The 22,720-nt window shown below is 48.9% G+C and overlaps 2 protein-coding genes across 13 annotated transcripts in view; one reads left to right on the top strand and one right to left on the bottom strand.

Annotated features, from left to right (window-relative positions):
* Trrap (transformation/transcription domain associated protein) overlaps positions 1-22,720 on the top strand; it is a 95,475-nt gene that overhangs the window by 71,554 nt on the left and 1,201 nt on the right. For 4 of the 12 annotated variants that reach the window (XM_057763706.1, XM_057763708.1, XM_057763710.1 and 1 more), the window contains 15 exons: positions 119-310; positions 3,230-3,458; positions 4,244-4,509; positions 4,876-4,976; positions 6,402-6,603; positions 7,374-7,538; positions 9,024-9,117; positions 10,198-10,397; positions 10,939-11,200; positions 13,394-13,619; positions 15,007-15,224; positions 17,650-17,834; positions 18,261-18,338; positions 20,862-21,065; positions 21,152-21,346. In XM_057763706.1, coding sequence (XP_057619689.1) covers positions 119-310; positions 3,230-3,458; positions 4,244-4,509; positions 4,876-4,976; positions 6,402-6,603; positions 7,374-7,538; positions 9,024-9,117; positions 10,198-10,397; positions 10,939-11,200; positions 13,394-13,619; positions 15,007-15,224; positions 17,650-17,834; positions 18,261-18,338; positions 20,862-21,065; positions 21,152-21,346 — 2,817 coding nt within the window. The remainder of the gene's footprint in view (positions 1-118; positions 311-3,229; positions 3,459-4,243; positions 4,510-4,875; positions 4,977-6,401; positions 6,604-7,373; positions 7,539-9,023; positions 9,118-10,197; positions 10,398-10,938; positions 11,201-13,393; positions 13,620-15,006; positions 15,225-17,649; positions 17,835-18,260; positions 18,339-20,861; positions 21,066-21,151; positions 21,347-22,720) is intronic. The other 8 variants (XM_057763715.1, XM_057763714.1, XM_057763713.1 and 5 more) reach the window with 6 other exon arrangements.
* The window catches only part of Smurf1 (SMAD specific E3 ubiquitin protein ligase 1), a 112,338-nt gene continuing 110,915 nt past the window's right edge, over positions 21,298-22,720 (bottom strand). The window contains exon 20 of the mRNA XM_057763720.1: positions 21,298-21,423. The gene's annotated coding sequence lies outside the window, so the exon portion shown is untranslated. The remainder of the gene's footprint in view (positions 21,424-22,720) is intronic.

Genomic DNA, 22,720 nt, shown 5'->3' with positions numbered 1-22,720 from the left:
TGGCTTCTCTATTGAAAGTCAGTTTTTACTTTAGGGCCAGACTTCTGTGTGATGCTTTGTGTAATTGGCCAGAGTTGGAGATCATGGTCACCACCTTGGTTGTCGCCCCTCACTCCAGGTGGAGGTCAGCTGTCCGAAGGAGATGGCGTGGAAGGTGAACATGTACCGAGGATACCTGGCCATCTGCCACCCCGAGGAGCAGCAGCTCAGTTTCATAGAGCGCCTGGTGGAAATGGCCAGCAGCCTGGCCATCCGTGAGTGGCGGCGGCTGCCCCATGTGGTGTCCCACGTGCACACACCTCTTCTGCAGGTAGGTATTGCCCCCTGCTAGAGTCCTTAGCGCTGCAGGGAAGCTGAGGTCCATAGATGAGCCAAGCAATAAAGAAAACTTTTTCTCCTGGTTTCATCCTTTCCCCTGGGAATTCATCCTCAGGAAACGAAGGCCATAGTCAGAACATCAGGGGAACACAGTGCAGCTTTTCGTTTTGGAACCGAGGATCTGAGACATTCTTACAAGGGATTGTGATTTTACCATCTCGGCCATGTTTTGGGCACATAACAGTGTGAAGCTACTGTTCTGACAGATACCATCCAGCCTTTGAAAGGCTGAAATGACTTGTGCCCCGATATCCTCCTTAGGCTTCAGTAATAATGTTTCTGGCGATTTGTGAAAAAGTACTTTTTTAAAAGATGTATTTATTTATGTATATGCGTGCTCTGTTTACATACATGCCTGCACGACAAAAGAGGGCACCAAATCTCATTACAGATGGTTGTGAGCCACCATGTGGTTGCTGGGAATTGAACTCAGGGACATTGGAGGAGCCGCCAGTGCTCTGAACCAACTCTCCTGCCCATGAAAGAGTACTTTTGAGACTAAACCAGTATGTTATATTTGTCATGGTATGGATATTGGTCTGTTTTGTGTTGTAATTAGCACAGTATGGGCTATATGTGAACCATCCCAGACAGTCCATTTGGGGTCAGTTTCTAGGGGTAAAAGATCAGAGGCCCACATTTTGTGACAGGCTTCTTTCTGGGAAGAACAGTGGGAGACATCAGAACGTGTTACAGAGATGCTAGTATTTCATCTGGGGTCTCTTAATCCAATCCTAGGCATCTCTTAAAACACCATAGTTGGTTTAAGAGGTTAAATCCCACTGAGTTCTAGGGGCAAGAACTCGGGGCACAGCACTGCAGCTTCTCATAAACATAGCAACTTCCTGTGTGAGATTGGCTCCCCAGGAGCCGCAGCTTTAGTGAACAGTGCCTTGCTGCTGTCCCAGTCTTCTCTGTGTGCTCTTACCTCTGCTTACCTCTGTTTCAGAAAGAACGCCCTAAAATGACAGTTACTCTGCACATGAGTGAGTGTACAGATCTAGCTTTTAGTTACCAGCAGTCCCTTACTCTAGAGTGTGGGAGAGAGTGGCTGCTGCTGTGACTGTTGGATTTCCAGAGTTTTCTTGGGGTGGGGGTGGGAGTAATAAACCTTAAACCAAGGGCCTTCATGCTAGGCAAGCAACCCCTCTTGTGACTGCTGAAAGTTGTCTTTGCATGAAAACAGTTAATGCCTGCATTTCTGAGTTTTCAATAAAAGTACCAACCATGAGTAACAGTTAATTGTGAAAACATGAAATTATTTTGTGCAATTACTTATTTAAAGCATGAAGTATAGGATGAAGCTTGTCTCATGATCCTGAGGTCCAAGTGTCTTGGAAAGTGAATGAAAAGCAGTCTCATTTCTCACTACTTTGCTAATGGTTTGTAATGGCAGTGTTTGCCAGTCGTCAACAGGTTCTACTACTGCATTTAAAGATGATTATTAGGGCTGGAGAGATGGTTAAGAGCACTGAGGGCTATTTCAGAAGACCCAGGTTCAATTTCCCAGTGGTTTACAACCATCTGGACCATCAGTTCTAAGGGATCCAACCCAAGTGATAGCTGCCTCCACACCACTAAGAAGTCTTTTTGTTGTTGTATTTGTTTTTCAAGACAGGGTTTTGTAGACAGAAGTTTCTGTCCTGCCTGGTCCTGCAGCTGTTCAGTTGCAAAGAAACACACAGAGACATATATTAATTATAAACTGTTAGGCCTATTAGCTCAGGCTTATTACTAACTAGCTCTTAGAACTTAACCCATAATTCTTACGTACATTTAGCCATGTGACTTGGTACTTTTTCTCAGTAAAACATTCTGATCTTGCTTCCTCTACATCTGGCTGACAGCTGTGTCTCTGCCTTTCCTCTTCCTAGAATTCTCCTAGTCTGGTCACCCTGCCTATACTTTCTGCCTGGCTACTGGCCAGTCAGCATTTTATTAAACCAATATGAGTGACAAATCTACAGTGTACAAGAACATTATCCCACAGCAAGGTTTCTCTGTATAGCCTGACTGTCCTGGAATTCCTTCTATAGATCAGGCTGGCCATGAACTCAGAGATCTGAGTGCTGGGATAAAAGGCATAGGCCACCTGCTGGATGGTTTTGTTTTCTGAGACAGGGTTTCACTAGGTAGCCTTGGCTGGCCTAGAACTCGGGCTAGTCTCAAACTCATACATAGAAAATCCATTTGTCCCTTTCTTCTGAATGCTTATCACCACATCCAATGTTTTTGTTTGTGTGTGTGTGGTGTGTCAAAGTCAGAGGACATCTTGGGACATTTGGTTATCTTCTTCCTCTATGTCTCAGATCAGTTCAGGTCCTTAGTCTGGAAGTCAGCACCTTTACCACTGAGCCATCTCTGCATACAAGCCTCCTAACTAAGAAATTTTAGAGAAAACCCTGGCAACACCCATAAGAATACTTTCAGGGAGCCCTTCAGTGATTTGGGCTGTTTTGATGGGTTTTTTTCTTGTTGTTGTTGTTTTGGGTTTTTTTGAGTCAGGTTTTTTCTGTGTACCCCTGACTGTGCTGGAACTTGTTCTGAAGACCAGGCTGGCCTCAAACTCAGAGATCCAGCTGTCTTGGCCTCTGAGCGTTGGGATTAAAGGTATGCACTATCGTGGTCAGCTTGGGCTGCTTGGTTTTGTATTTGTGTATGCATTCTAGCCCAGGTGCAGAGGTTAGAGGACAACTTTTCAGAATCCGTTTCTCTTTCCATCACGTGGGTTCTGGGGACCATACTCCATCCGACTGAAGTTGACTCAGGTGGTCAGGCTTGGCGGCAAGCACCCTTACCTGCTGAGCTCCCACCCCAACCCAGCTGTGAAATTTCTCCATGCTCCCCTCAGGCTGCCCAGCAGATCATTGAGCTTCAGGAAGCTGCACAGATAAATGCGGGCCTGCAGCCCACCAACCTGGGCAGGAACAACAGCCTCCATGACATGAAGACGGTGGTGAAGACCTGGAGGAACCGGCTGCCTATCGTGTCTGACGACTTGTCCCACTGGAGCAGCGTCTTCATGTGGCGGCAGCACCATTACCAGGGTAAACCGACCTGGTCCGGCATGCATTCATCATGTAATTTTCCAGACGCCCCGCTGTGCTGGTTTCATGTCTTTGGTTTTTTTTTGTTTTGTTTTGGTTTTTTGATTTTTTTTTTCCCCCAGATTTTGTGTTCTGGGGTAGATGTAAGAGGTAGCGGTGGTGATGGTGAGGGAGTGGGGAAGCTTGGAAGCAGTGGAAGGATTTCGTGCCTTGCGTTCTACCCACTTAGCAGGGAACTCCTGCTAGACCTCAGTGCAGGCCATGGCAAGTGAGTGGTGGCACACTCTGTCTCAAAGCCCCTGCCTAGAAGCACCTGTTCTCAGCCGGCTTTGTGTCCATTCCTGGTTTTCCTGCCCTAAATCCACCAGGCATCCTTAGATTGAGAACCCACCTTGTGATGCCATGACCTTCTCAGGGAAGATAGACAAACTTACTCTAGATTTCCCTTTTTCACCCTTTGAGACAGGATCTCATCTACCCCAAGCTGGCCTCGTTTAGCTTGAGGGCTGAGGATAACCTTGAACTTCTGATCTTTCTTCCTCAGCCTCCCGGGGCTGAGACTACAGGCATGCTTCATCATGCCCCATTTTTGTGGTAGGGAACAAACCCAGGGCTTCATGGATGTTAGGCAAGTATCCTGCCAACTGGGCCCCATCCTGGCTCTAACCTGTGTCACAGGATTCCAGGGAAAGCAATAAGGGTGTATCCTGTTTTCATGAGCCATGTTATGTGTCTTCTTCATTTTTCTTTAAGCCTGATTGTTACACGCTTAAGAGAGGCATGTGACACACCTGACAGCTAATTCCTTTGTTCTTTAGCTATTGTAACTGCGTATGAAAATAGCTCTCACCACGACCCAAGTTCCAATAATGCCATGCTTGGAGTTCATGCGTCAGCCTCAGCCATCATCCAGTATGGGAAAATTGCCCGGAAGCAAGGTCTAGTTAATGTGGCACTGGATATACTGAGCCGTATTCATACCATCCCTACTGTTCCCATCGTGGATTGCTTCCAGAAGATTCGACAGCAAGTGAAATGCTACCTCCAGCTGGCAGGAGTGATGGGCAAGAATGAGTGCATGCAGGTAGGGTCCTGGAGAGGTGACCTTGTCGGGGCTCCTAGGCCAGGCAGAGAGGAAGGAAGATGAGAATGTTTCCAACACAGTTTGACAGTGGGAACTGTCCAAAAGAAGGAGTGAAAGGAAAGAATTCAGTGTTAAAACTGCATCTGTGGTCTGTTCTGCCATGCGCTTAGTGATGTGTTTGAGAAAGAAAAAAACGCTAGAAAGGAGGAGTTAAGGTCAGTCCTGGTCCTCCTGTGCCCCGAGAACCAAGTGAAAGAGACAGCAAGTCTGGCTGGACATGGTGCTTCGGAAAGATGGGCTTTGTAAGTACTTGATGAATTGTCTAGAAATTCCAAGAGACTTTTCCCTCTCTCCATTCCCGAACAGGGCCTTGAAGTTATTGAGTCCACAAACCTGAAATACTTCACGAAGGAGATGACAGCTGAGTTCTACGCTCTGAAGGGAATGTTCCTGGCTCAGATAAACAAGTACGCAGACTGTGTGGACCGGACGGCAGGGTCTCTAGCTCTTCCTTAGGAACGTGAAGCCAGTGTGAGGACTGGAGCTGAATTGCATGGTTTTCATGGTATTAGATGCTCCGCGCACGGCGCCCTCTGCCGAGAAGAGCTCACAGCAGAGCCGTGTAGCCCCACATGGCGTCTCAGAGAAAAGTGACGTGAGCACAGACCCTGTGGTGACAAGGGCTCCTCACCTGGTTCCTCAGGCTCTGTTGGGAGTACAGTTGTTTCTTTTGCTGTGGTGTGGGCTTCTGTTGTTGTAGCTGGTCTTGCTGTGCATCACCCAGTCAGGATCCAAGCTCCTCAGCTCAGTCATCCTGTTGAGCCTCCTAATTCCCTGCCCAATTAGGAGAGCGGTCTTTGTTGTGGAGCCACTGTCAGCTCCACCTGTGGGCCAGATCCATCGACACAGAAAGTTGTGTAGAGCCCCACCATGTCTTGCTAGGCAACTCCTACTTGATCATTGCCTTTCCTGTGCTTTTGGAATTGGCTTCTAGTTTGGTTTGGAAATCGAGCCTTTAGGCCTATGTTTCCCTGGTTTGTCCTACACATCAGTAGCGTGGTAGGAATATGGTATCTTGTATCACTGTTGTGGAGTAATTTGACGAGTGGCAGTTTCACAGAAAACATTAAGACTAAAGTTGCCCTAGGCCCCAGAGGTTCCCTAAGCAAAGCAGTGCTTGTTCCAGAGTGTCTAGCAGCACTAGTCACTACAGCCAGTGTAGAATAGCATCAGTGTTAAGTGAGCAGCCTTCTCTGCACATCCAGTGGAGTAGTGCAACTGTAGAGTCCAGTGGTTCTGTGTGGGTGCCTCAGAAGCACTGTGCTGCACATCTGACTGGAAGGTTCGTAGGATGAAGAAGTGTGTCAAGTGCATCATTCCACCAAGATGGAGAGCAGACTGGTGGCGGGGGTAGGGGGGGCTTGTCATTGCCGGGAATCAGTGTGGCTGCTTTAAGGAAGGTCACAGCAGCTCCATGAATGTGTTAAATATGACTCAGTGTTCAATTTGGTTGCTTGATTGTGGATTTATAAAATAGTGTCTCACATCCGGGCGGTGGTGGCGCACGCCTTTAATCCCAGCACTCGGGAGGCAGAGGCAGGCGGATCTCTGGGAGTTCGAGGCCAGCCTGGTCTACAAGAGCTAGTTCCAGGACAGGCTCCAAAACCACAGAGAAACCCTGTCTCGAAAAAGCAAAAAAAAAAGTAGTGTCTGACAGTGTTCCTTAGGCTGGCCCGTAGCTTACTGTGTGTTCTGGGCTAGCTTTGACCTTGATCCTCCTGCCTGCCCCAGCTGCCTGAGTGCTGGGGTGACAGGTATGAGCCGTTCTCGGTTGAAATCCTGTGTCTGAAGCGGTGTTATGTCATACGTGGCGTGTTTTGGGTTCCACACAGATCAGAGGAAGCCAACAAAGCATTCTCAGCAGCTGTGCAGATGCACGATGTGCTGGTGAAGGCTTGGGCCATGTGGGGTGACTACCTGGAGAGCATCTTCGTGAAGGAGCGGCAGCTGCACCTGGGCGTGTCCGCCATCACCTGCTACCTTCATGCTTGCCGGCACCAGAACGAGAGCAAATCTAGGAAGTACTTGGCCAAGGTGAGGCTGGAGATTGATCTTTGCCACAAAGCAGCTTTGGGCTTGGGTCGGTTCCAGCTCCAAATCCGAGTGAGGTCTGCTTCCCTGCCCTCACTTACTTCCATCTCCCTACAGTGGGACGTTGTACAGTTGAAGCTAAGGAAGTGAAGGCCTGAACATCCTGGGGTCTTGGCCTTTCCTTTATGTCTAGTGCTCTCTGGGGTCACACTCTGGATAGGACCTTCTAGTCCAGAAGAACAGAAATCCACCCTGGCACGCTCTCTGTCCAGTGCCTCAGCACAGTTAGAATTAATGTTTGCAGTAGACATAGGAATAAGCTCTGCTGGGGGTTTTGAATCGGGGTTGAACATGAGCTTTGGAGTGCACGTGAGCACACATGGTAGCTAAGCCAGGTGCTGTGGCAGCATCACCCTCATGCACGCTGCAGTCACAAGCTCTGAAGGACCAGGCACCAGCATGTGGTTTGCCTGCTGTGGATTACTGATGATCAGATTCTCATAAAAATCTGTTTGGACTGGGTGAGGGTCTACCTGTGAACAAGCAGGTTATCTCTGTCACCTCCAGCAGTTACTGCTGGTTTCCAGGTTGGATCGTTTAGCAGTAAAACTGGGTTCAAGTTACAGATTCTCTTGAGCTGTAAAGGTTACGTTTAAGCTTTGTATTCATTGCCGGTCGTGGCCAGTAGCACCACTTCATTTAAGGTCAGGGAAAAGCCACTTGATTGAGGCTTTCACAATTCTCATGTAACTAAAGCATGCCCTCTGCCTTAGGTGTTGTGGCTTCTGAGTTTTGATGATGACAAGAATACACTGGCGGATGCTGTGGACAAATACTGCATCGGTGTACCCCCCATCCAGTGGCTGGCATGGATTCCACAGCTCCTCACCTGCCTGGTGGGCTCCGAGGGCAAGCTGCTCCTCAACCTCATCAGCCAGGTAGAGTTAAGCAAGCCCCATGGAGTCTGAGAGATGAAGACCTTACATTTGTTCGTTTGCTTGTTTTTTGAGACAGGATTTTTCTCTGTAGCCCTGGCTATTCTGGAACTCACTCTGTAGACCAGGCTGGCCTCAAACTCAAGAGATCTGCCTGCCTCCGCCTCCCAGGTGCTAGGACTAAAGACGTGCGCCACTACACCACCAGCATTTATTTATTTTTTATGTCTGAGTGCTCTGCCTGCATGTACACTTGCAGGCCAGAAGAGAGCATCAGACCCCATTATAGGTGCTGTGAGCAACCGTATGGTTGCTTTGGAATTGAACTCAGGACCTCTGGAAGAGTAGCCAGTACTCTTAATCACTGAGCCATCCCTCCAGCCCTAGAGAAGATTCTTTTTTTTTTTTTTTTTTTTAGATTTATTTATTTATTATGTGCACAGTGTTCAGCCTCCATGTATGCCTGCAAGCCAGAAGAGGGCACCAGATCTCATTACAGATGGTTGTGAGCCACCATGTGGTTGCTGGGAATTGAACTCAGGACCTCTGGAAGAGCAGTCAGTGCTACCAACCTCTGAGCCATCTCTCCAGCCCCCCTAGAGAAGATTCTTAAGTAGTTGTGGTGCGGTGGGATGCTCAAGGCCTCTGTTATTTTTTAAAACCCCAGCTCCTGAGCAAGCAGCCACCCGCTGTGCCCCACGGAACAGGCAGCACCTGTCTAATTGGCTCCATTTACATGGAGATTGTCCTGTAAGAACAATCTTGAAGAGACACTGTTGCTTGAGAGCACATGGCAGTGATGCTTTTGAACCCTGATGTTTTGCCTAGAGCCTAGCTGCCAGGTCACTGCCTCAGTCTGTCCTGTATTGTCACTAATGCAGTGGCTGTACACACAAGCCAGGTGCCACGTGGCCTTGGCAGTTAGATGTGCCTGTCTTCTTCTGTGGCACATCTGGAAGGGTCTGAGTGACAGTGTAATCTCCTTGGTCACAAGCTAGTATGGTAGAACTGATGCCTGCGCCCATGAGTACATGTTTCTTTGACTCCTCCCGCAGTTACACAGACTAGAGTTACACAGACCAGATGTTGCACTTAGTGGGCTTGTCCTTTATTTAGAGTCACTGTATGGCTTGAAATGGCTTGAGCCCAATATCAAGACCAACAGATACATAGGAATCTGTGATTGGCTGAGATCCAGGTCTGGGGTCAGTGTCTTTTGCTTTCCTTAGATTTACTGAAGAAAATAGAGTGAGGTTCTGCTATTAATGGTCACCAGGTAGAATTTATGAGACGCGGTCTGTTGGGATTTTAAACAACAGAGCCAGAGATTTTATTTGGTGGCTAACAACTACATATATTACATCAGTCACTTGGTATTGGCCTCTTTGACCCAAATGCACAACCAAAGCCCATTCTCTCCCTATACATTGCCCATCACCCAAAACATGTATTGGGGAACAATGCTGTTGACTCCTTGCTGACTCCCAGCAGGTTGGACGAGTGTATCCGCAAGCAGTCTACTTTCCCATCCGTACTCTGTACCTGACGCTGAAGATCGAGCAGAGAGAGCGCTATAAGAGTGGTATGTCTTGGCTGGGAAAGCTGGTGGGGTCTCAGGGGGTCAGTCTGGGGTACCCCAGAGCACTACTGCTGCAGGCTCATACCTGCCCAGAGCTCCCCTCCTCTGTGTGGCCAGTCTTCTCTTTGGTCAGGGCCAGAGGACTAAGCCTAATGGCTGAGTAGTTTGTGGTTCTCCCCTGCCACAGTGGGAAAAGCATCCATGGGGGTGACTTACCGAAGGTAGAATAAATTGGTGAAGCCCCAGCTGTAGGAAATAAGAGAGCTCTTCTCGGCACAAAGATGGCAGTGTGTAGATGTGCTGTGGACCTGTTGAGGACTGTGAGCAATCTGGTCTCCAGTTGTTCTAAGAACAAAGAATATGACTTTAGATCTACATTGAAGAGCCTTACTGAGGAAAGGACTGACTTAGTGGTTTGGGGTACTTGGTAAGCTTTGGTGCATCATAAACAAGTTGGCCTCCTCATGTTGCACCAGAGGAAATAAGACCAAGTGGGCACAGACACACAGTGCACTCAACTCTCTGGCTTGGTCATTTGAAGATGAAGGTTATTTTCTTAGTTCCTGACTAAAAACATTGAACTCAAGCCAGAAATTGGTCGTGCAGTGTTCTGTAGCATGTTTCTCAGAGAGAGACCATTTTGCAAGTGGGTGAATGAAGTGTGTAGACCAGTTTTGTTTTGTTTTGTTTTGTTTTAGCTGCTTTTCGGTTCTTTGAACTTCAGTAGCAAGGAATGTGTTGGGAAGTCATTTTCCAAATATTTTTTATCAGACAGCTGATGATGAAAGGGGTTCAGGGAGCCATGGCCTTTGCCCACTTGGACTCTGCTTCACTGGCACACACACACTGGCTTTTCCCTGAACTACCTCTAGCCAGGGCAGAGCTGACCGTGCTCTCTGCTGGCCCAGTCAAGTGGGGCAGCTGCTCCTAGAACCAGGGCATCTCTGCCCTGTCCCTGGGGTGAAAGGTCTTGTCCCACAATGGCACAAACCCGCGTTCCTGTGGCCAGTGGGTCTTGGAGCACTCTAAACTCATCATAAGTGGGTCTTGCGCTGACATTGGCGTTGTGTGTGTTGCTCTCAGATTCTGGACAACAGCAGCCCAGTTCAGTGGGTAACCAGTCCCATTCTGCATCAGATCCAGGGCCCATAAGAGCAACAGCACCCATGTGGCGCTGCAGCCGCATCATGCACATGCAGCGGGAGCTTCACCCCACCCTCCTGTCTTCCCTGGAAGGCATCGTCGACCAGATGGTCTGGTTCAGAGAGAACTGGCATGAGGAGGTAGGTGGACCCGATGCTGCATTGCTGCCTCCCCATAGAGGAAGTGGACGGAAGTACCTGCACACATGCTGTCCTCAGACTGGGTGTCTGGTCAGCCCGCTGTTGACAGTTGAATGTAACCATGCAGCTTCAAGTCATTGAATAATGGGGAGGGGATGAGGGCAGAGGTTTTTGTAACTCAGTAGGTAGAGTGCTTGCCTGGAATACACAAAGCCCAGCACCATGTAAGCAAACCATGGTGACCCATTCCTCCCAGTCCTGGAACTCAGGAGGTACGGGCAGGAATCTCAGGAGTTCCAAACCAACCTGGACTACATGTGATGAGAGGGAAGTGAAGGTAGGCAGTCTCTCCTCGCTGCAGTACCCTCCACAGCCTCAGGCACTTCTGACTGTGTGAGGGAAGGACTGTGCCACTTCAGCTGGTGACACAACCCACGTGTTACCTTACTGGGCTCAGGGCCAGCTTGTTGGTGTGAGACTTCGTAGGTACCACTGGCTGCCTCGCTGTCCTCTGGCTGATGGTCTTCGTTTCTTCTCCCAGGTGCTCAGGCAGCTCCAGCAGGGCCTGGCAAAATGTTACTCTGTCGCCTTTGAAAAGAGTGGTGCTGTATCGGACGCCAAAATTACCCCTCACACGCTTAACTTTGTCAAGAAGCTGGTGAGCACTTTCGGAGTGGGCCTGGAGAATGTGTCCAACGTCTCAACCATGTTCTCCAGCGCGGCCTCTGAGTCTCTGGCCCGCCGGGCACAAGCCACAGCCCAGGACCCCGTCTTCCAGAAGCTGAAGGGCCAGTTCACCACAGGTGAGCCTTGCACTGGGCACGTGCTGCTTAGACTTTGTGTGATCCCAGCACTCAGGAGGCAGAGGCAGGCAGATCTCTAAGTTCCAGGACAGCCAGAGTGACGTCGTGAGACCCCGTCTCAATACTTAAAACATAAGGAAGCCAGGAATGCCAGCAGTCTGACTTCATGCCCTGCTTTCCACTGAAGGGCTAGAGTGTGGCCTTCCCTCACTTGGTTTTAGGACAGAGCTACAAGGTGAGGTAGAGGACTTTAAAGGTTAAAATGCAGGCTCGATAAGTGGGGTGCAAACGTGCAGCGCAAGAGGCAGGATGACAGGGGGACTGTTTTATTACTTGTGGTTCATGTGAAGGCATTTTCTTTCCTAGACTTATAGGTGTTCAAATCGTCCCCTGGTCTCTTCCCGCCTCATCTGAGGGAATCTCACCACTCCCTAGCTCACATATGTGTTTACATGACACAGAGCTCAACGTGCTGTTTAGAGCAACTTATCCCAAAGAGGTCACTAACCATCAGAGAGGACATGGAGACAAGACGCAGGCGCCTCAGTTTCTCAAATGAAACATTTTTACTTACTGTTCTTGTAACTGTCTAAAACATCATTTTTCACTGATACATACTGAAACTATACGGGACATGGAGTGTATTTCTTTCCCTCAGGCTGGCTAAATACTCAACTGCTAAGCCACACCTCCAGTCCCAAAACTTCAGTGATTTCCTTATTATCCTTAAAGAACGCAACTAAAGCCAGGTGGTGGTGATGTAACCTTTAATCCCAGATAGAAGCAGGTCAAGGCCAGCCTGGTCTACAAGAGCTAGTTCCAGGACAGGCTCCAAAGTTACAGGGAAACCCTGTCTTGAAAGAAGAATGCAGCTAAAATGGTGTGTTGTGTGTGTACCTATAGTAGATACCTGTTGATTATGCAAGATGCTTTACAGTTCCAGCCACAGCCTACTGTCCCTCTACCTGGCTTGCAGACTGTGGCCCTGTCATCTCACGGGTCAGTCTGGGAAGGCTTGGGCTCTTGTTGGTGGGAACACTTGGGCTCCTGTTGGTAAACTTATAAGGTGTTTGAGGGTAACACAATTTACCTCATGCTGAGTCTTCCACTGGTAGACCTTTGTTGAGGAACATCCAGGGATGTGCATGCCTGTAACCCTGCACTCTGTACCTGTATTCACACATAAAGACATTATATATCCACAGAGATGATAAGTAAGAGAAAGAATTTTGGGGTTTTGCCCTCCTTTTCACCAGGGAACTCGCTACTGTTAGCTCTGTTTCTGGCCTCTGAAGTCAGCAGTGCCGTCACCCTGTTAGAGGGAAGCACACGAGATGAACGTTTGACCATCGCACTTTACTGACACACCAAGGACCACCTGCTTTTAACTGGAGGCCAGTGTTCATTGTCTTAATCTGATGCGTCAGATCCTCCTTCCATTCAGTGTAGTTTGAAACAGAATCAGATATGAGTTGAAGCACTTGGTTTTCAGTGTGAAAGCTACAAAATCAAAAATTTAAGTTAAAATCACAAGATTTCCTCAGATGCAGCCAAAGGTAAATGAGAACAGTCTGACCTTCTCCAGATTCTGTGTGTATGTAATGAGCTTGTCTCCACCAGTAGCCCTAAAGAGAAGGGAGGACACTCGGGTTTTTCGTGTAGTAAGGTATGCATGAATATTTATTCCTTGCTAATATTCAAGCCAGAAACTATCCAGGCCTGCTCCAGGAGGTAGAGCATAGAATGGCTGTGTCGTTCATCCCGACTCAGCCGTGGAAGGGAGTTACTGGGGTGAGTCTCAGAGAACCCACGCTTGTGGCTCCGTCTTCCACTGAGCTGCAGCACCAGCCCTATGAGGACTTGGACTTCAGTGACAGAACAGAAAGTGCAGCTTGGTGCTGGAGTGTGGGCTGATCTTAGTCGTCATGGAAACAGTTTGACTATAAACCAGATAGATGTGGAGGGAAGGGAGGAAGGAAATACATCAACCAACCCAAAACAGATTGCTCCTATGAAGCTCACGCAGGGCTGTAGGTGGGACAAAGGCCTGCGCCTTGCCTCCCTGCACCCTCACAGCAGCCCTGTTCTGGGCGGATCACAGGACTCCTGCTTGCTGTGCAGGAGTTCACCAGCCCTGCTGTATTGAACCCAGCCCTTGAAGCTGGTTTTCATCGTGTTTATTTTATTCTGCAGATTTTGACTTTAGTGTCCCAGGATCCATGAAGCTTCATAATCTCATTTCAAAATTGAAAAAGTGGATCAAAATCCTTGAAGCTAAAACCAAGCAGCTTCCCAAATTCTTCCTCATAGAAGAAAAGTGTCGGTTCTTGAGCAATTTCTCAGCTCAGACAGCCGAAGTGGAGATTCCTGGGGAGTTTTTGATGCCTAAGCCAACGCATTACTACATCAAGATCGCTCGGTGAGCGCAGGGCCTGGTGTGTAGAAGGGCTTTGGGGTGCTACCATGCTGGTTCCTTGGTGTGGGGTGTACAGTTCTATTGTTGGTGTCTTCCAGGACCTGAGCTGACTGCAGGGTTAGTGCCCTGAGAGAAGGCCAGGTTTATCTGCAAAGACCTTTTCTAAATCACCATCGAACTTGGCAAACTGCCAGGTGTTTACTCCTTTTGGTTTTTTTTAACTTTAATTTACTGGTGCTTAGACAATTGAGGTCTTGACATATCTTATCAACTGTATGTTGTTTTACGAGTGGTATTTTTCGTGTCCATTTGTGTTTTGCCTGCATGAATGTATGGCGGGGAGGTCCCCTGGAACTGAAGTTAAAGGCGATTGTGAGCCACCACATGGGTGCTGGGAAATGAACCTCAGTCTTCTGAAAGAGCAGCCAGTGTTGTTACCCACAGAACCATCTCTCTAGTCCCCTCAACTGTATATTGTAAAGACAAGCTTCCCCCGACTACCCTGCCACTTTCCTTATACAGTAATCCAGTATGATACCATAGTTACCAAATAGAAAATAACATTGTTATTCTGTTTGTTTATTAACTCTTAACATGCAATATAAAAACATATCTGTGCCCAGGTGTTGTGGTGCACATTTCTAAGTCCTAGTCAGGGTGCTAAGGCAGGAAGATGGCTCTGAGTTAGAGCCACTCTGGGTTCCATGGCAAGAACTAGGCCAGGCAGGTCAGGTAAGACCCTATCCAGAACAACAGAAAAGGGGCCAATGAATGGCTCAGTGAGTAAAGAGGCCTACCCCCACGCCTCATGATCCAGCTTCAATACCTGGAATCCACATGGTGGAAGGAGAGAACCCACTTTGACCACCACAAGTACATCATGTATGCAAAATGAAGCTAAAAATGTAATTAGAAGCTGACGGTGGTCGTGCACACCTTTAATTCCAGCACTCAGGAGGCAGAGGCAGGAGGTTCTCTGTGAGTAGGAGACCAGCCTGGTCTACAAAGCAAGTTGCAGGGCAGCCAGAGCTGGATAGAGAAACTCTGTCTCAACAAAACAAAAAAGCCAAAATAAGCAAATAAAAGTAAAAGCATGTTTGGCAGTTGTGGAACTGACTAGAGTGTGCTGAGTTCCACTTGAGGATTAGCAGCACTGTGGAGAGGCTGCCTCCAGTAACTGGCGTGCAGTTTGTTCCTTGTTTCTGAATTGGCTCTGTCTTTGCACACACCCAGACCTGTTCACCTTTCCTCTGAGTCCCCCCTCCTCCCTCTCTTCTTCCGTCAGTCCTTGACACATCCAAGATTACCAGCCGCCCTGTTTGTCTGTGACCGTCCTTAACACTGTTTCCCCAAGGAAGGGTCCGTTCATGCTCTCCCTCTGCTCCCGCAGCTTCATGCCCCGAGTGGAGATTGTCCAGAAGCACAACACGGCGGCCCGCAGGCTCTACATCCGGGGACACAACGGCAAGATCTACCCGTACCTGGTCATGAATGATGCCTGCCTCACCGAGTCACGGCGGGAGGAGCGTGTGCTGCAGCTGCTTCGCCTGCTGAACCCTTGCCTGGAGAAGAGAAAGGAGACCACCAAGAGGCACTTGTTCTTCACAGGTATGAGAGCCACATCTGTATGACGGGGAAGCTGCAAGGAGCAGCCGCAGGCATGCCCTACCTCAACTGATCTCTCACTGTGGGTCAGAGCTCACACTGGGATTCGCCCTCCTGTGTCCAGCTCGGCACAGTCTTGTTTGGGGGCTGTAGTTCTATGTGGGGTTTCTTTTTTTGGGGTTACACCAAGAGCAGCAGGCCATGTCACCAGGTTGTTCCCGATACAGCGAGCAGCAGGCCATGTCACCAGGTTGTTCCCGATACAGCGAGCAGCAGGCCATGTCACCAGGTTGTTCCCGATACAGCCTCTACACCTTAGGCTTCCTGGTGTGTAGTCTCTGAAATTGGGAACCCTCCTGCAAGGGCCTAAGCTCTAATCCTTTATGGACAAAGGTGTAACCAGCCCTGCTCCCTACCCCTGGTGGTTTTTTATATTATTTATTTATTTTCTTGAGGCAGTCTCTCTGATGTGGAACTCAGCGATCTGCCTGCCTCTGCCTCCCACACATGCTGTTGTTAAAGATATGTGCTTCCCCGTCCAGCTTAGCCTAGCTCATTTTGACCAGAGACACTTGACCTCTAACTTTTAATATCCTAAAATCTGTGGATTCAGAGCCATGCGTGAGACCACATGCTGCTCTCACTCCAGTTCCTGAGGCTGCAGCTGCCCCTTCTGTCGGCTGTGAGCAGCTGCACTCCGTGCACACAGACACAGTGTACACATACTGTAACACATATAGCACGCAGCCACACAGACACAGTGTACACATACTGTAACACATACAGCACACAGACACAGTGTACACATGCTGTAACACATACAGCACGCAGCCACACAGACACAGTGTACACATACTGTAACACATACAGCACACAGCCACACAGACACAGTGTACACATACTGTAACACATACAGCACACAGCCACACAGACACAGTGTACACATGCTGTAACAAATACAGCACACAGCCACACAGACACAGTGTACACATACTGTGACAAATACAGATAAGGAGTTAGAGGATGGCTCCCCACTCCGCTGCCGTTCCTGCAAAGGTCTGGGTTTGTTTCACAGCATCCACATGACAGCTCACAGCCATCTGTAACTCTTCTCTGGTCACCAGGTGTTCTCATGGTGTACATACATACATTCAGGCAGCGCACACACACACACACAAATCTTTTTTAAAAATAAAAAAGTGAGGGGCTGGAGAGATGGCTCAGTGGTTAAGAGCAGTGCCTGTTCTTCCAAAGGTCCTGAGTTCAATTCCCATTAACCACATGGTGGCTCACAACCATCTGTAATGGGGTCTGGTGTCCTCTTCTGGCCTGAAGGCATACACACAGACAAAATATTGTATACATAATAAATAAATAGATATTTAAAAAAAATAACATAAAAAAGTGAATAAATAGATAAAAATCCATAGGTTTGGGGAGGCGTTGCTTTGTTTTTTACATATTTTTTGGTTTTTTGAGATAGGGGCTCACTATGTATCACTGTGTAGACCAGGCTGGCCTCAAACTTAAACATCTACCTGCTTCTTGCCTCCCCCAGCTAAAATAAGTCTTTTGAATTCAAAAAGAAATTTGTCATATCAGAAAGCTGTGTGTGCTTAAAGCATGTATGTGGTTCGTGCTGCTTCCCATCGGGGTTAGTAGGCAGTATCGAGCCCAACTTGGTGTCTTGGAATCATTATAGGAATTTCTCCTGGATGGAAGCCAGCAGCTGTGGTTTAGCTGTGGTCTCCTCAAATTAGAAAGCATAAGCATCTGTGCTGCAGCCCACAGTACTACCCCATGCTTGGGGCTCAGCAGCAGAACAGGGCACACCTGGTTGTGCAGCCCGAGGAAGGCAGTCAGTCTCAGCTGACTTTACTCCTTAAAGTAGTATCTTAATTATTCTTTTGTTTTATCACTAAACTTCCCCATAGGCATGAAAAACCCAAAGTGCCCAGAAGTCAGGGACTGCCAGCTGGCATCAGAGGGAGGCAGCTGTGGCGCCATGGGAGCAGGTGGTGTACCTACCTGCTGGTTGCTCCCATCCGGAGCTCAGGAGTTTGGCCATGGCAGATGCCATCCCAGAGTACACACTGCTCAACTCTGCAGTTGTCACCGAGAACAGACTGTAGGGTTTCTGTTATGAGTAGAGTCTGTCACTGAACCTCAGGTGACAGAAATGTCAGCTGCCTTTCTGTGCAGAGGTGGAGGCCAGCCCTTCTAGTAACAGGTGCACTAGAGCCAGGGTGGGCCAGCTAGAGGAGGCCTCAAAGGAGTAAGCATGGGTAGAGTCCCCACTAAAGGGTGTTCGGGGCACCCGTCAAGGACTTAACCCTACTGCTGGTGTCTACAGCATCTGCTGAGTAACTGAGGTGTGTGACCTGGGCTGAGTGCTGACCTGGTCACTCTTGCTCACCTTTTTCCCCAGTTCCTCGGGTTGTGGCTGTGTCCCCACAGATGCGCCTCGTGGAAGACAACCCCTCCTCGCTTTCCCTCGTGGAAATCTACAAGCAGCGCTGTGCCAAGAAAGGCATCGAGCACGACAACCCCATCTCCCGTTACTATGACAGGCTGGCCACAGTGCAGGCACGGGGAACGCAGGCCAGTCACCAGGTACCATGCAGGAGGCCAGCAACTGCCCGGGGCTTCTGTCCATGCTGTTTGGTTACAGTGGGCTGTCCTGTGAGGGACTCCTCATTCCTGATGAGATGGGAGAGGTCAGATGGCTGGTGACCATCTGCTGCAGGGGGTTTGTGGTGAGGCTCTTGACCTCAGAGTTTATTGTCCCTGCCCTGCACTTAGAGGAAAAACTCAGAAATTAGACTTTAAACACCAGTGGGTGGCATGCTCACTTTGCAGCCAGTGACATTGGGTGATGCCTGTCTAGACCCTTTGGGGTTTCTAAAATGCTGAGCGTGACCGACCAAAACCTTTGGGACCCAGCTGTGTGGGTTGCCTGGGGCAGGAGCACGAGTGGGCCATAGGATCCCAGACAGCCTGCGCTCCCAGGGTGACAGAGGGCCCTCTCCTTATTTGCAGATTCCTGCCCTTGGCTGGGAAGATTTTGTCCAGGGTTGTGTGGAGCGGCAAGAGGCAGCTGTTTTGGCCCCTCCCCAGGTGCCACGGGGTCCTTCTGTGCATTTACCAGGAGAGGCCACGGGGTGGAAGCCATGACCTGCCCTGTGTTGCCCGGGGCTCATTGTAGTTTCTCTAGGTCCTGCAACATTGGGCTTTATTTAGGCTAGAGCCCATAAGGTGTCCTTCCCACCTCCTGAGCAGGCAGAGTCTGCGGTGGTCCTGGCTGGCATGGTTTGAGGCAGCTCCCTGCCCCTTCAGGCAGAGGGAGTGAATTCCTGCTTCCTCATAGGCTTCTAGACAGAACTGAGGCCTTGTCAGTTGAGAGAGAATTGAGTGTTTTATAGCACAGGTCATGGCCTGGTCATTCTGAGTCCCCTTGGGCAGAGGTCATGAGCAAGGCCATCAGAGGAAGCCACTAGCTACAGCTTCTGTGCTTCACTAGTAGCCCAAGGAGTGGTGTTAGTCCAGCTCTCAGGACACTGAGATGAGATTCACGTGCTGGAGTATCTGTAGCTGATTCTCAGCTGTATTGCCATTGATCACCATGCACCATCTTTCTCCAAGTCCAGCCCCAGGTGGTCCATGGCGCTTTCTGTCTCTGGAGTTGCCTGATGTTGGCATGACATGAATGGAATTGGACTTTCATGTCTGACTTCCCACTCTGCTACCCTGTGTCAGTGCTCTGTTCCTTTTCCAGTGCCACATTCTCTTCTAGTGTGTGAGCACAGTGCTTTCAGTTTGTCCGTTTATCAGTTGTGGCTTCTGGATGATGTATTTATTTTTGGCGATATAATGAGAGCTGCTATGGACGTTGTCACACTTGCATGTGTGAATATGTATTCATTTCTTTTGAGAATATATTTATCTCTACACCCAGATGTAGAATTGTTGGGTTACATGGTGAACGTTTTTAACATTTGAGTGAACTATGTTCTAGAGTGCCTGTGATGTGTGCCCTGATTCCTCTGTGTCATAGCCACTGCCTTCCACCCCTTGTAGCCACCTGGGAGGACATGAAATAGTAGTAGTTTCTCCCCAGTGAGGACAAGAGTCTTTTTGTGTTACTGGCTTCTTATCTTTTGTTCTTGCATGATACCTGTTCAAGTCCCTACCTGTTTTTAAGCTGAGCAGTTTCTCTGTTTTGAGTACCCGTTTTTAATGTATATGGGCGTTTTTGCCTGAATGCGTATCTGTGTACTGTCTGCATGTCTGGTGCCCTTGAAAGTCTGAGAGGGTGGTGGGTCCCCTGGAACTAGAGTTGCAAGCAGCCACGTGGGTGCTGGGAACCCAATCCAGGTCCTCTGCAATAGCAACCTGCTGCTGAGCCGTCTCTCCAGCCCCTGATTTGTATTTTATATTGAATTCTAGACATTCATGTATGACACAGTGACTTTCCTAGACTTCGTCTGTTCCTCTGTTGCAGGTAGCCTTTGAAATCAGCTCAATTTGGAAGTCAGTAGCTGGCTCGATGAGCGCGTTTGTGTGCATGTGTGTGTGTTTGGCAGTACTGGGGTCTAAGCCGAGGGCCTCACATATGCTAGGCAAGCACGCTACCACTAAACTAGCACCCAGCTATTGATTTGACAGATGTTCTGAGATGTTTGAACCAATCTGCCTCGTGTCTGTTTTGATGGCGTCTGTCTGGGCCATGCCATCAGCATGACTCGACAGTTTGTAGCTTTGTCTTTGCTCTCACTTGTACTGGGACAGAGCCTCAGGGTCACACTTGACCTTCTAAGTTCCAGGAATGTTCTGGTTGTGTCAAAGCTGCTGCCCCTCCCGCCCCTTCTCCTGCACCAGCTCTTGTCTTTGGCCAGGCTCTTGCAGGCTCCAGCTGATGGTGTGCTCTCTATACCTGCAGTGTTAGTTACCCTCAGTTCCTTTAGTAAACACTGTATTGCCAAGTGAACTTGATTGAGACAGGGTCAGACCTTGTCGATCAGATAGGTCAGGTGGGGGGCAGCTCTTGGGGTGAGGGTTTAGCAGTCCTGGCCACTGTGGAGGTAGGGGGGAGACTGGCAGGAAGACACATGAATTGCCAACAGGTTCGCTGTTCTCGCCAAGACTCAGCCTGTTGCTCCCAGATGAGAGCTCATCTGACCGTTGTCGGGAGCCTTCGGCTTCTAGAGATGTGGGTAAATTGGTTTTGACTTCCCAGTTGGACTAAAGCTGTCTCTTCAGTTCCTGAGATTTGGTGTCTTGCATCACAGAACTGAGTTCATGCAAATGTTTGCTCTCTTTTTGATTAGCTCTTTGGTTTATGACACTTCTCTGTGCATGGTTTAAAGAAGATACTGGTGTCCAGCTATCCTTTGTCCCCTTTGTTAGCTGGCTGTTGCATTCTGAGGCAGCCAAGTAGCTTTGTGTGTTGACCCTCAGAGGCATGCTCCACACTGCCATGGCTTCCATTCAGACAGCCGCACTGGCGGTGGGTACGTCAGTTTAGCGGGAAATCAAGGTCTGCAGTGTTCAGTCAGATGTTAAGTAAGCTAGGAGTCGCAATACAAGAGCTTTCTATCTGCTCAAAACATGGGCAAGGACTCACAGAGTGATGTGTTCCAGGTCCTCCGAGATATTCTCAAAGAGGTCCAGAGCAACATGGTCCCCCGCAGCATGCTGAAGGAGTGGGCCCTGCACACCTTCCCCAACGCTACAGACTACTGGACCTTCCGGAAGATGTTCACCATCCAGCTGGCGCTCATCGGCTTCGCAGAGTTTGTCCTGCATCTCAATAGACTCAACCCTGAGATGTTACAGATTGCTCAGGTAATTTGCTGTCAACAGCCAGACCCTGCCTTGACTCCTCTGCCCTGCCACTGTGGAACTTAAAAATGTCTCCCTCTAAAATGTAGGACACAGGCAAGCTGAACGTCGCTTACTTCCGATTTGACATAAATGATGCAACTGGGGACTTAGATGCCAACCGTCCAGTCCCTTTCCGCCTCACGCCCAACATTTCTGAATTCCTGACCACCATTGGTGTCTCCGGCCCGCTGACTGCCTCCATGATTGCTGTTGCACGGTGCTTTGCCCAGCCCAACTTCAAGGTGGGTCTCAGCATCTTCCTGTGAGAAGCATGAACCGATTCTTTAGTTCCACCTGGGCTCTCAGTGGTGCTCTCGGCCTGTGAACATGGAAGGAGATGTTAGAAAGGGAATATTTGGAGAAGGTTTGGAATGTTCGTTGTCTTAAGATGTGCAGAATGAAAGGGGGGGCACTTTGCCAGAAGGAATCTAGAGTCCTCAGTTGAACCCCTACTTATTGGTTCTCCCATCCAAGTACTACCCAGGCCGACCCTGCTTAGCTTCCGAGATCACATGAGATCAGGCGCTTTCAGGATGGTGTGGTCGTAGACACTAATGAGTTCTCTATAGCAACTTGTGGCTCTGGCTTCCATCTTACACACTTCCTGGCATAAAAGGCGGAAGTATTTTCTGGCATGCTGCCTCCCTTCTCCAGGGCTGAAGTGAGGCCCAAGCAAACACAGACACCTAGGATATGCAAGGTGTACTGGTAGGGCCAGCGGTTGCTCTGTAGACGAGGTGGTTTGAGGCTCTTGTCTAAAAAACCAGTGATGGGAGCTGGAGCATTGGCTCAGTTGGACAGAGCACTAGTCACTTCTTAGAGCACCCACATGGTGGCTCACAACCATCTGTAACTCTGCTGACTTAGTGTGGGCACTGGAGGCATCTCACTTAAATGCTGCAGGTAAAAACATTCAAAAGCATAAAATAAAATTTAAAATGTTTAAAAATATGTAACTAACAAGCAGGCAAATAGCAAGGGGGTTCCAAAGATGAAGTGTGGACAGTATTCAAAGAGTGTGGAGCAGATGCTGGGAGCAGAAGGAGGAAGAGCTGGTTCCTAAGGATATAAAGTAAAGGTGGGGTTTTTGGTTTGATTGACAGGCCTGGGTTATGTAAGCCTCAGCTGATTGCTCACAAATGCCCAGTTATTCATAGATAAAAGATGGTAAATAGGGCATTTTTTTCACCTAGGAGTTAATTCTAAGGATAGTTTGTCTTATCATATATGCTCCTAAAACCAGTCCAGGCAAGATCAGCCCAGTGTCTCTTAACTCCCAAAATATGTTTCAGGATGTGTTTGTCACAAAAATGGGAGTTGCTAAGGGTTGCTGGGGAGCTGTAGGTCAGTGACTCAGTGACCTTGTGCAGAGAAGTGTGTGTGTGGCTCAAGTCAGGACTGACTTTATTTATCCTGCACTTGCGTGCCTCACCAAGATGCCCTCAGCACCCTGGTAAGCAAGGGTTATCTGCTCTGAGCACAGTGGCAGGACACAACATCCAAGCCTGCACTTCTGTGTGTCCCCCTTGTGCCTGGGACACTGGTACATTCCAGTGGATTCCCAGCAGATACCCCAGCATTGTCAGAGAAGAAGTGCTTTGTTTAGTCCCTGGGTT

The sequence above is a fragment of the Chionomys nivalis genome, chromosome 3 (genome assembly GCF_950005125.1).
Source record: "Chionomys nivalis chromosome 3, mChiNiv1.1, whole genome shotgun sequence".
In the NCBI taxonomy this organism is placed as follows: domain Eukaryota; kingdom Metazoa; phylum Chordata; class Mammalia; order Rodentia; family Cricetidae; genus Chionomys; species Chionomys nivalis.
Note: the sequence above shows the minus strand (reverse complement) of the source record. Positions and strands in the feature narration are given on the sequence as shown.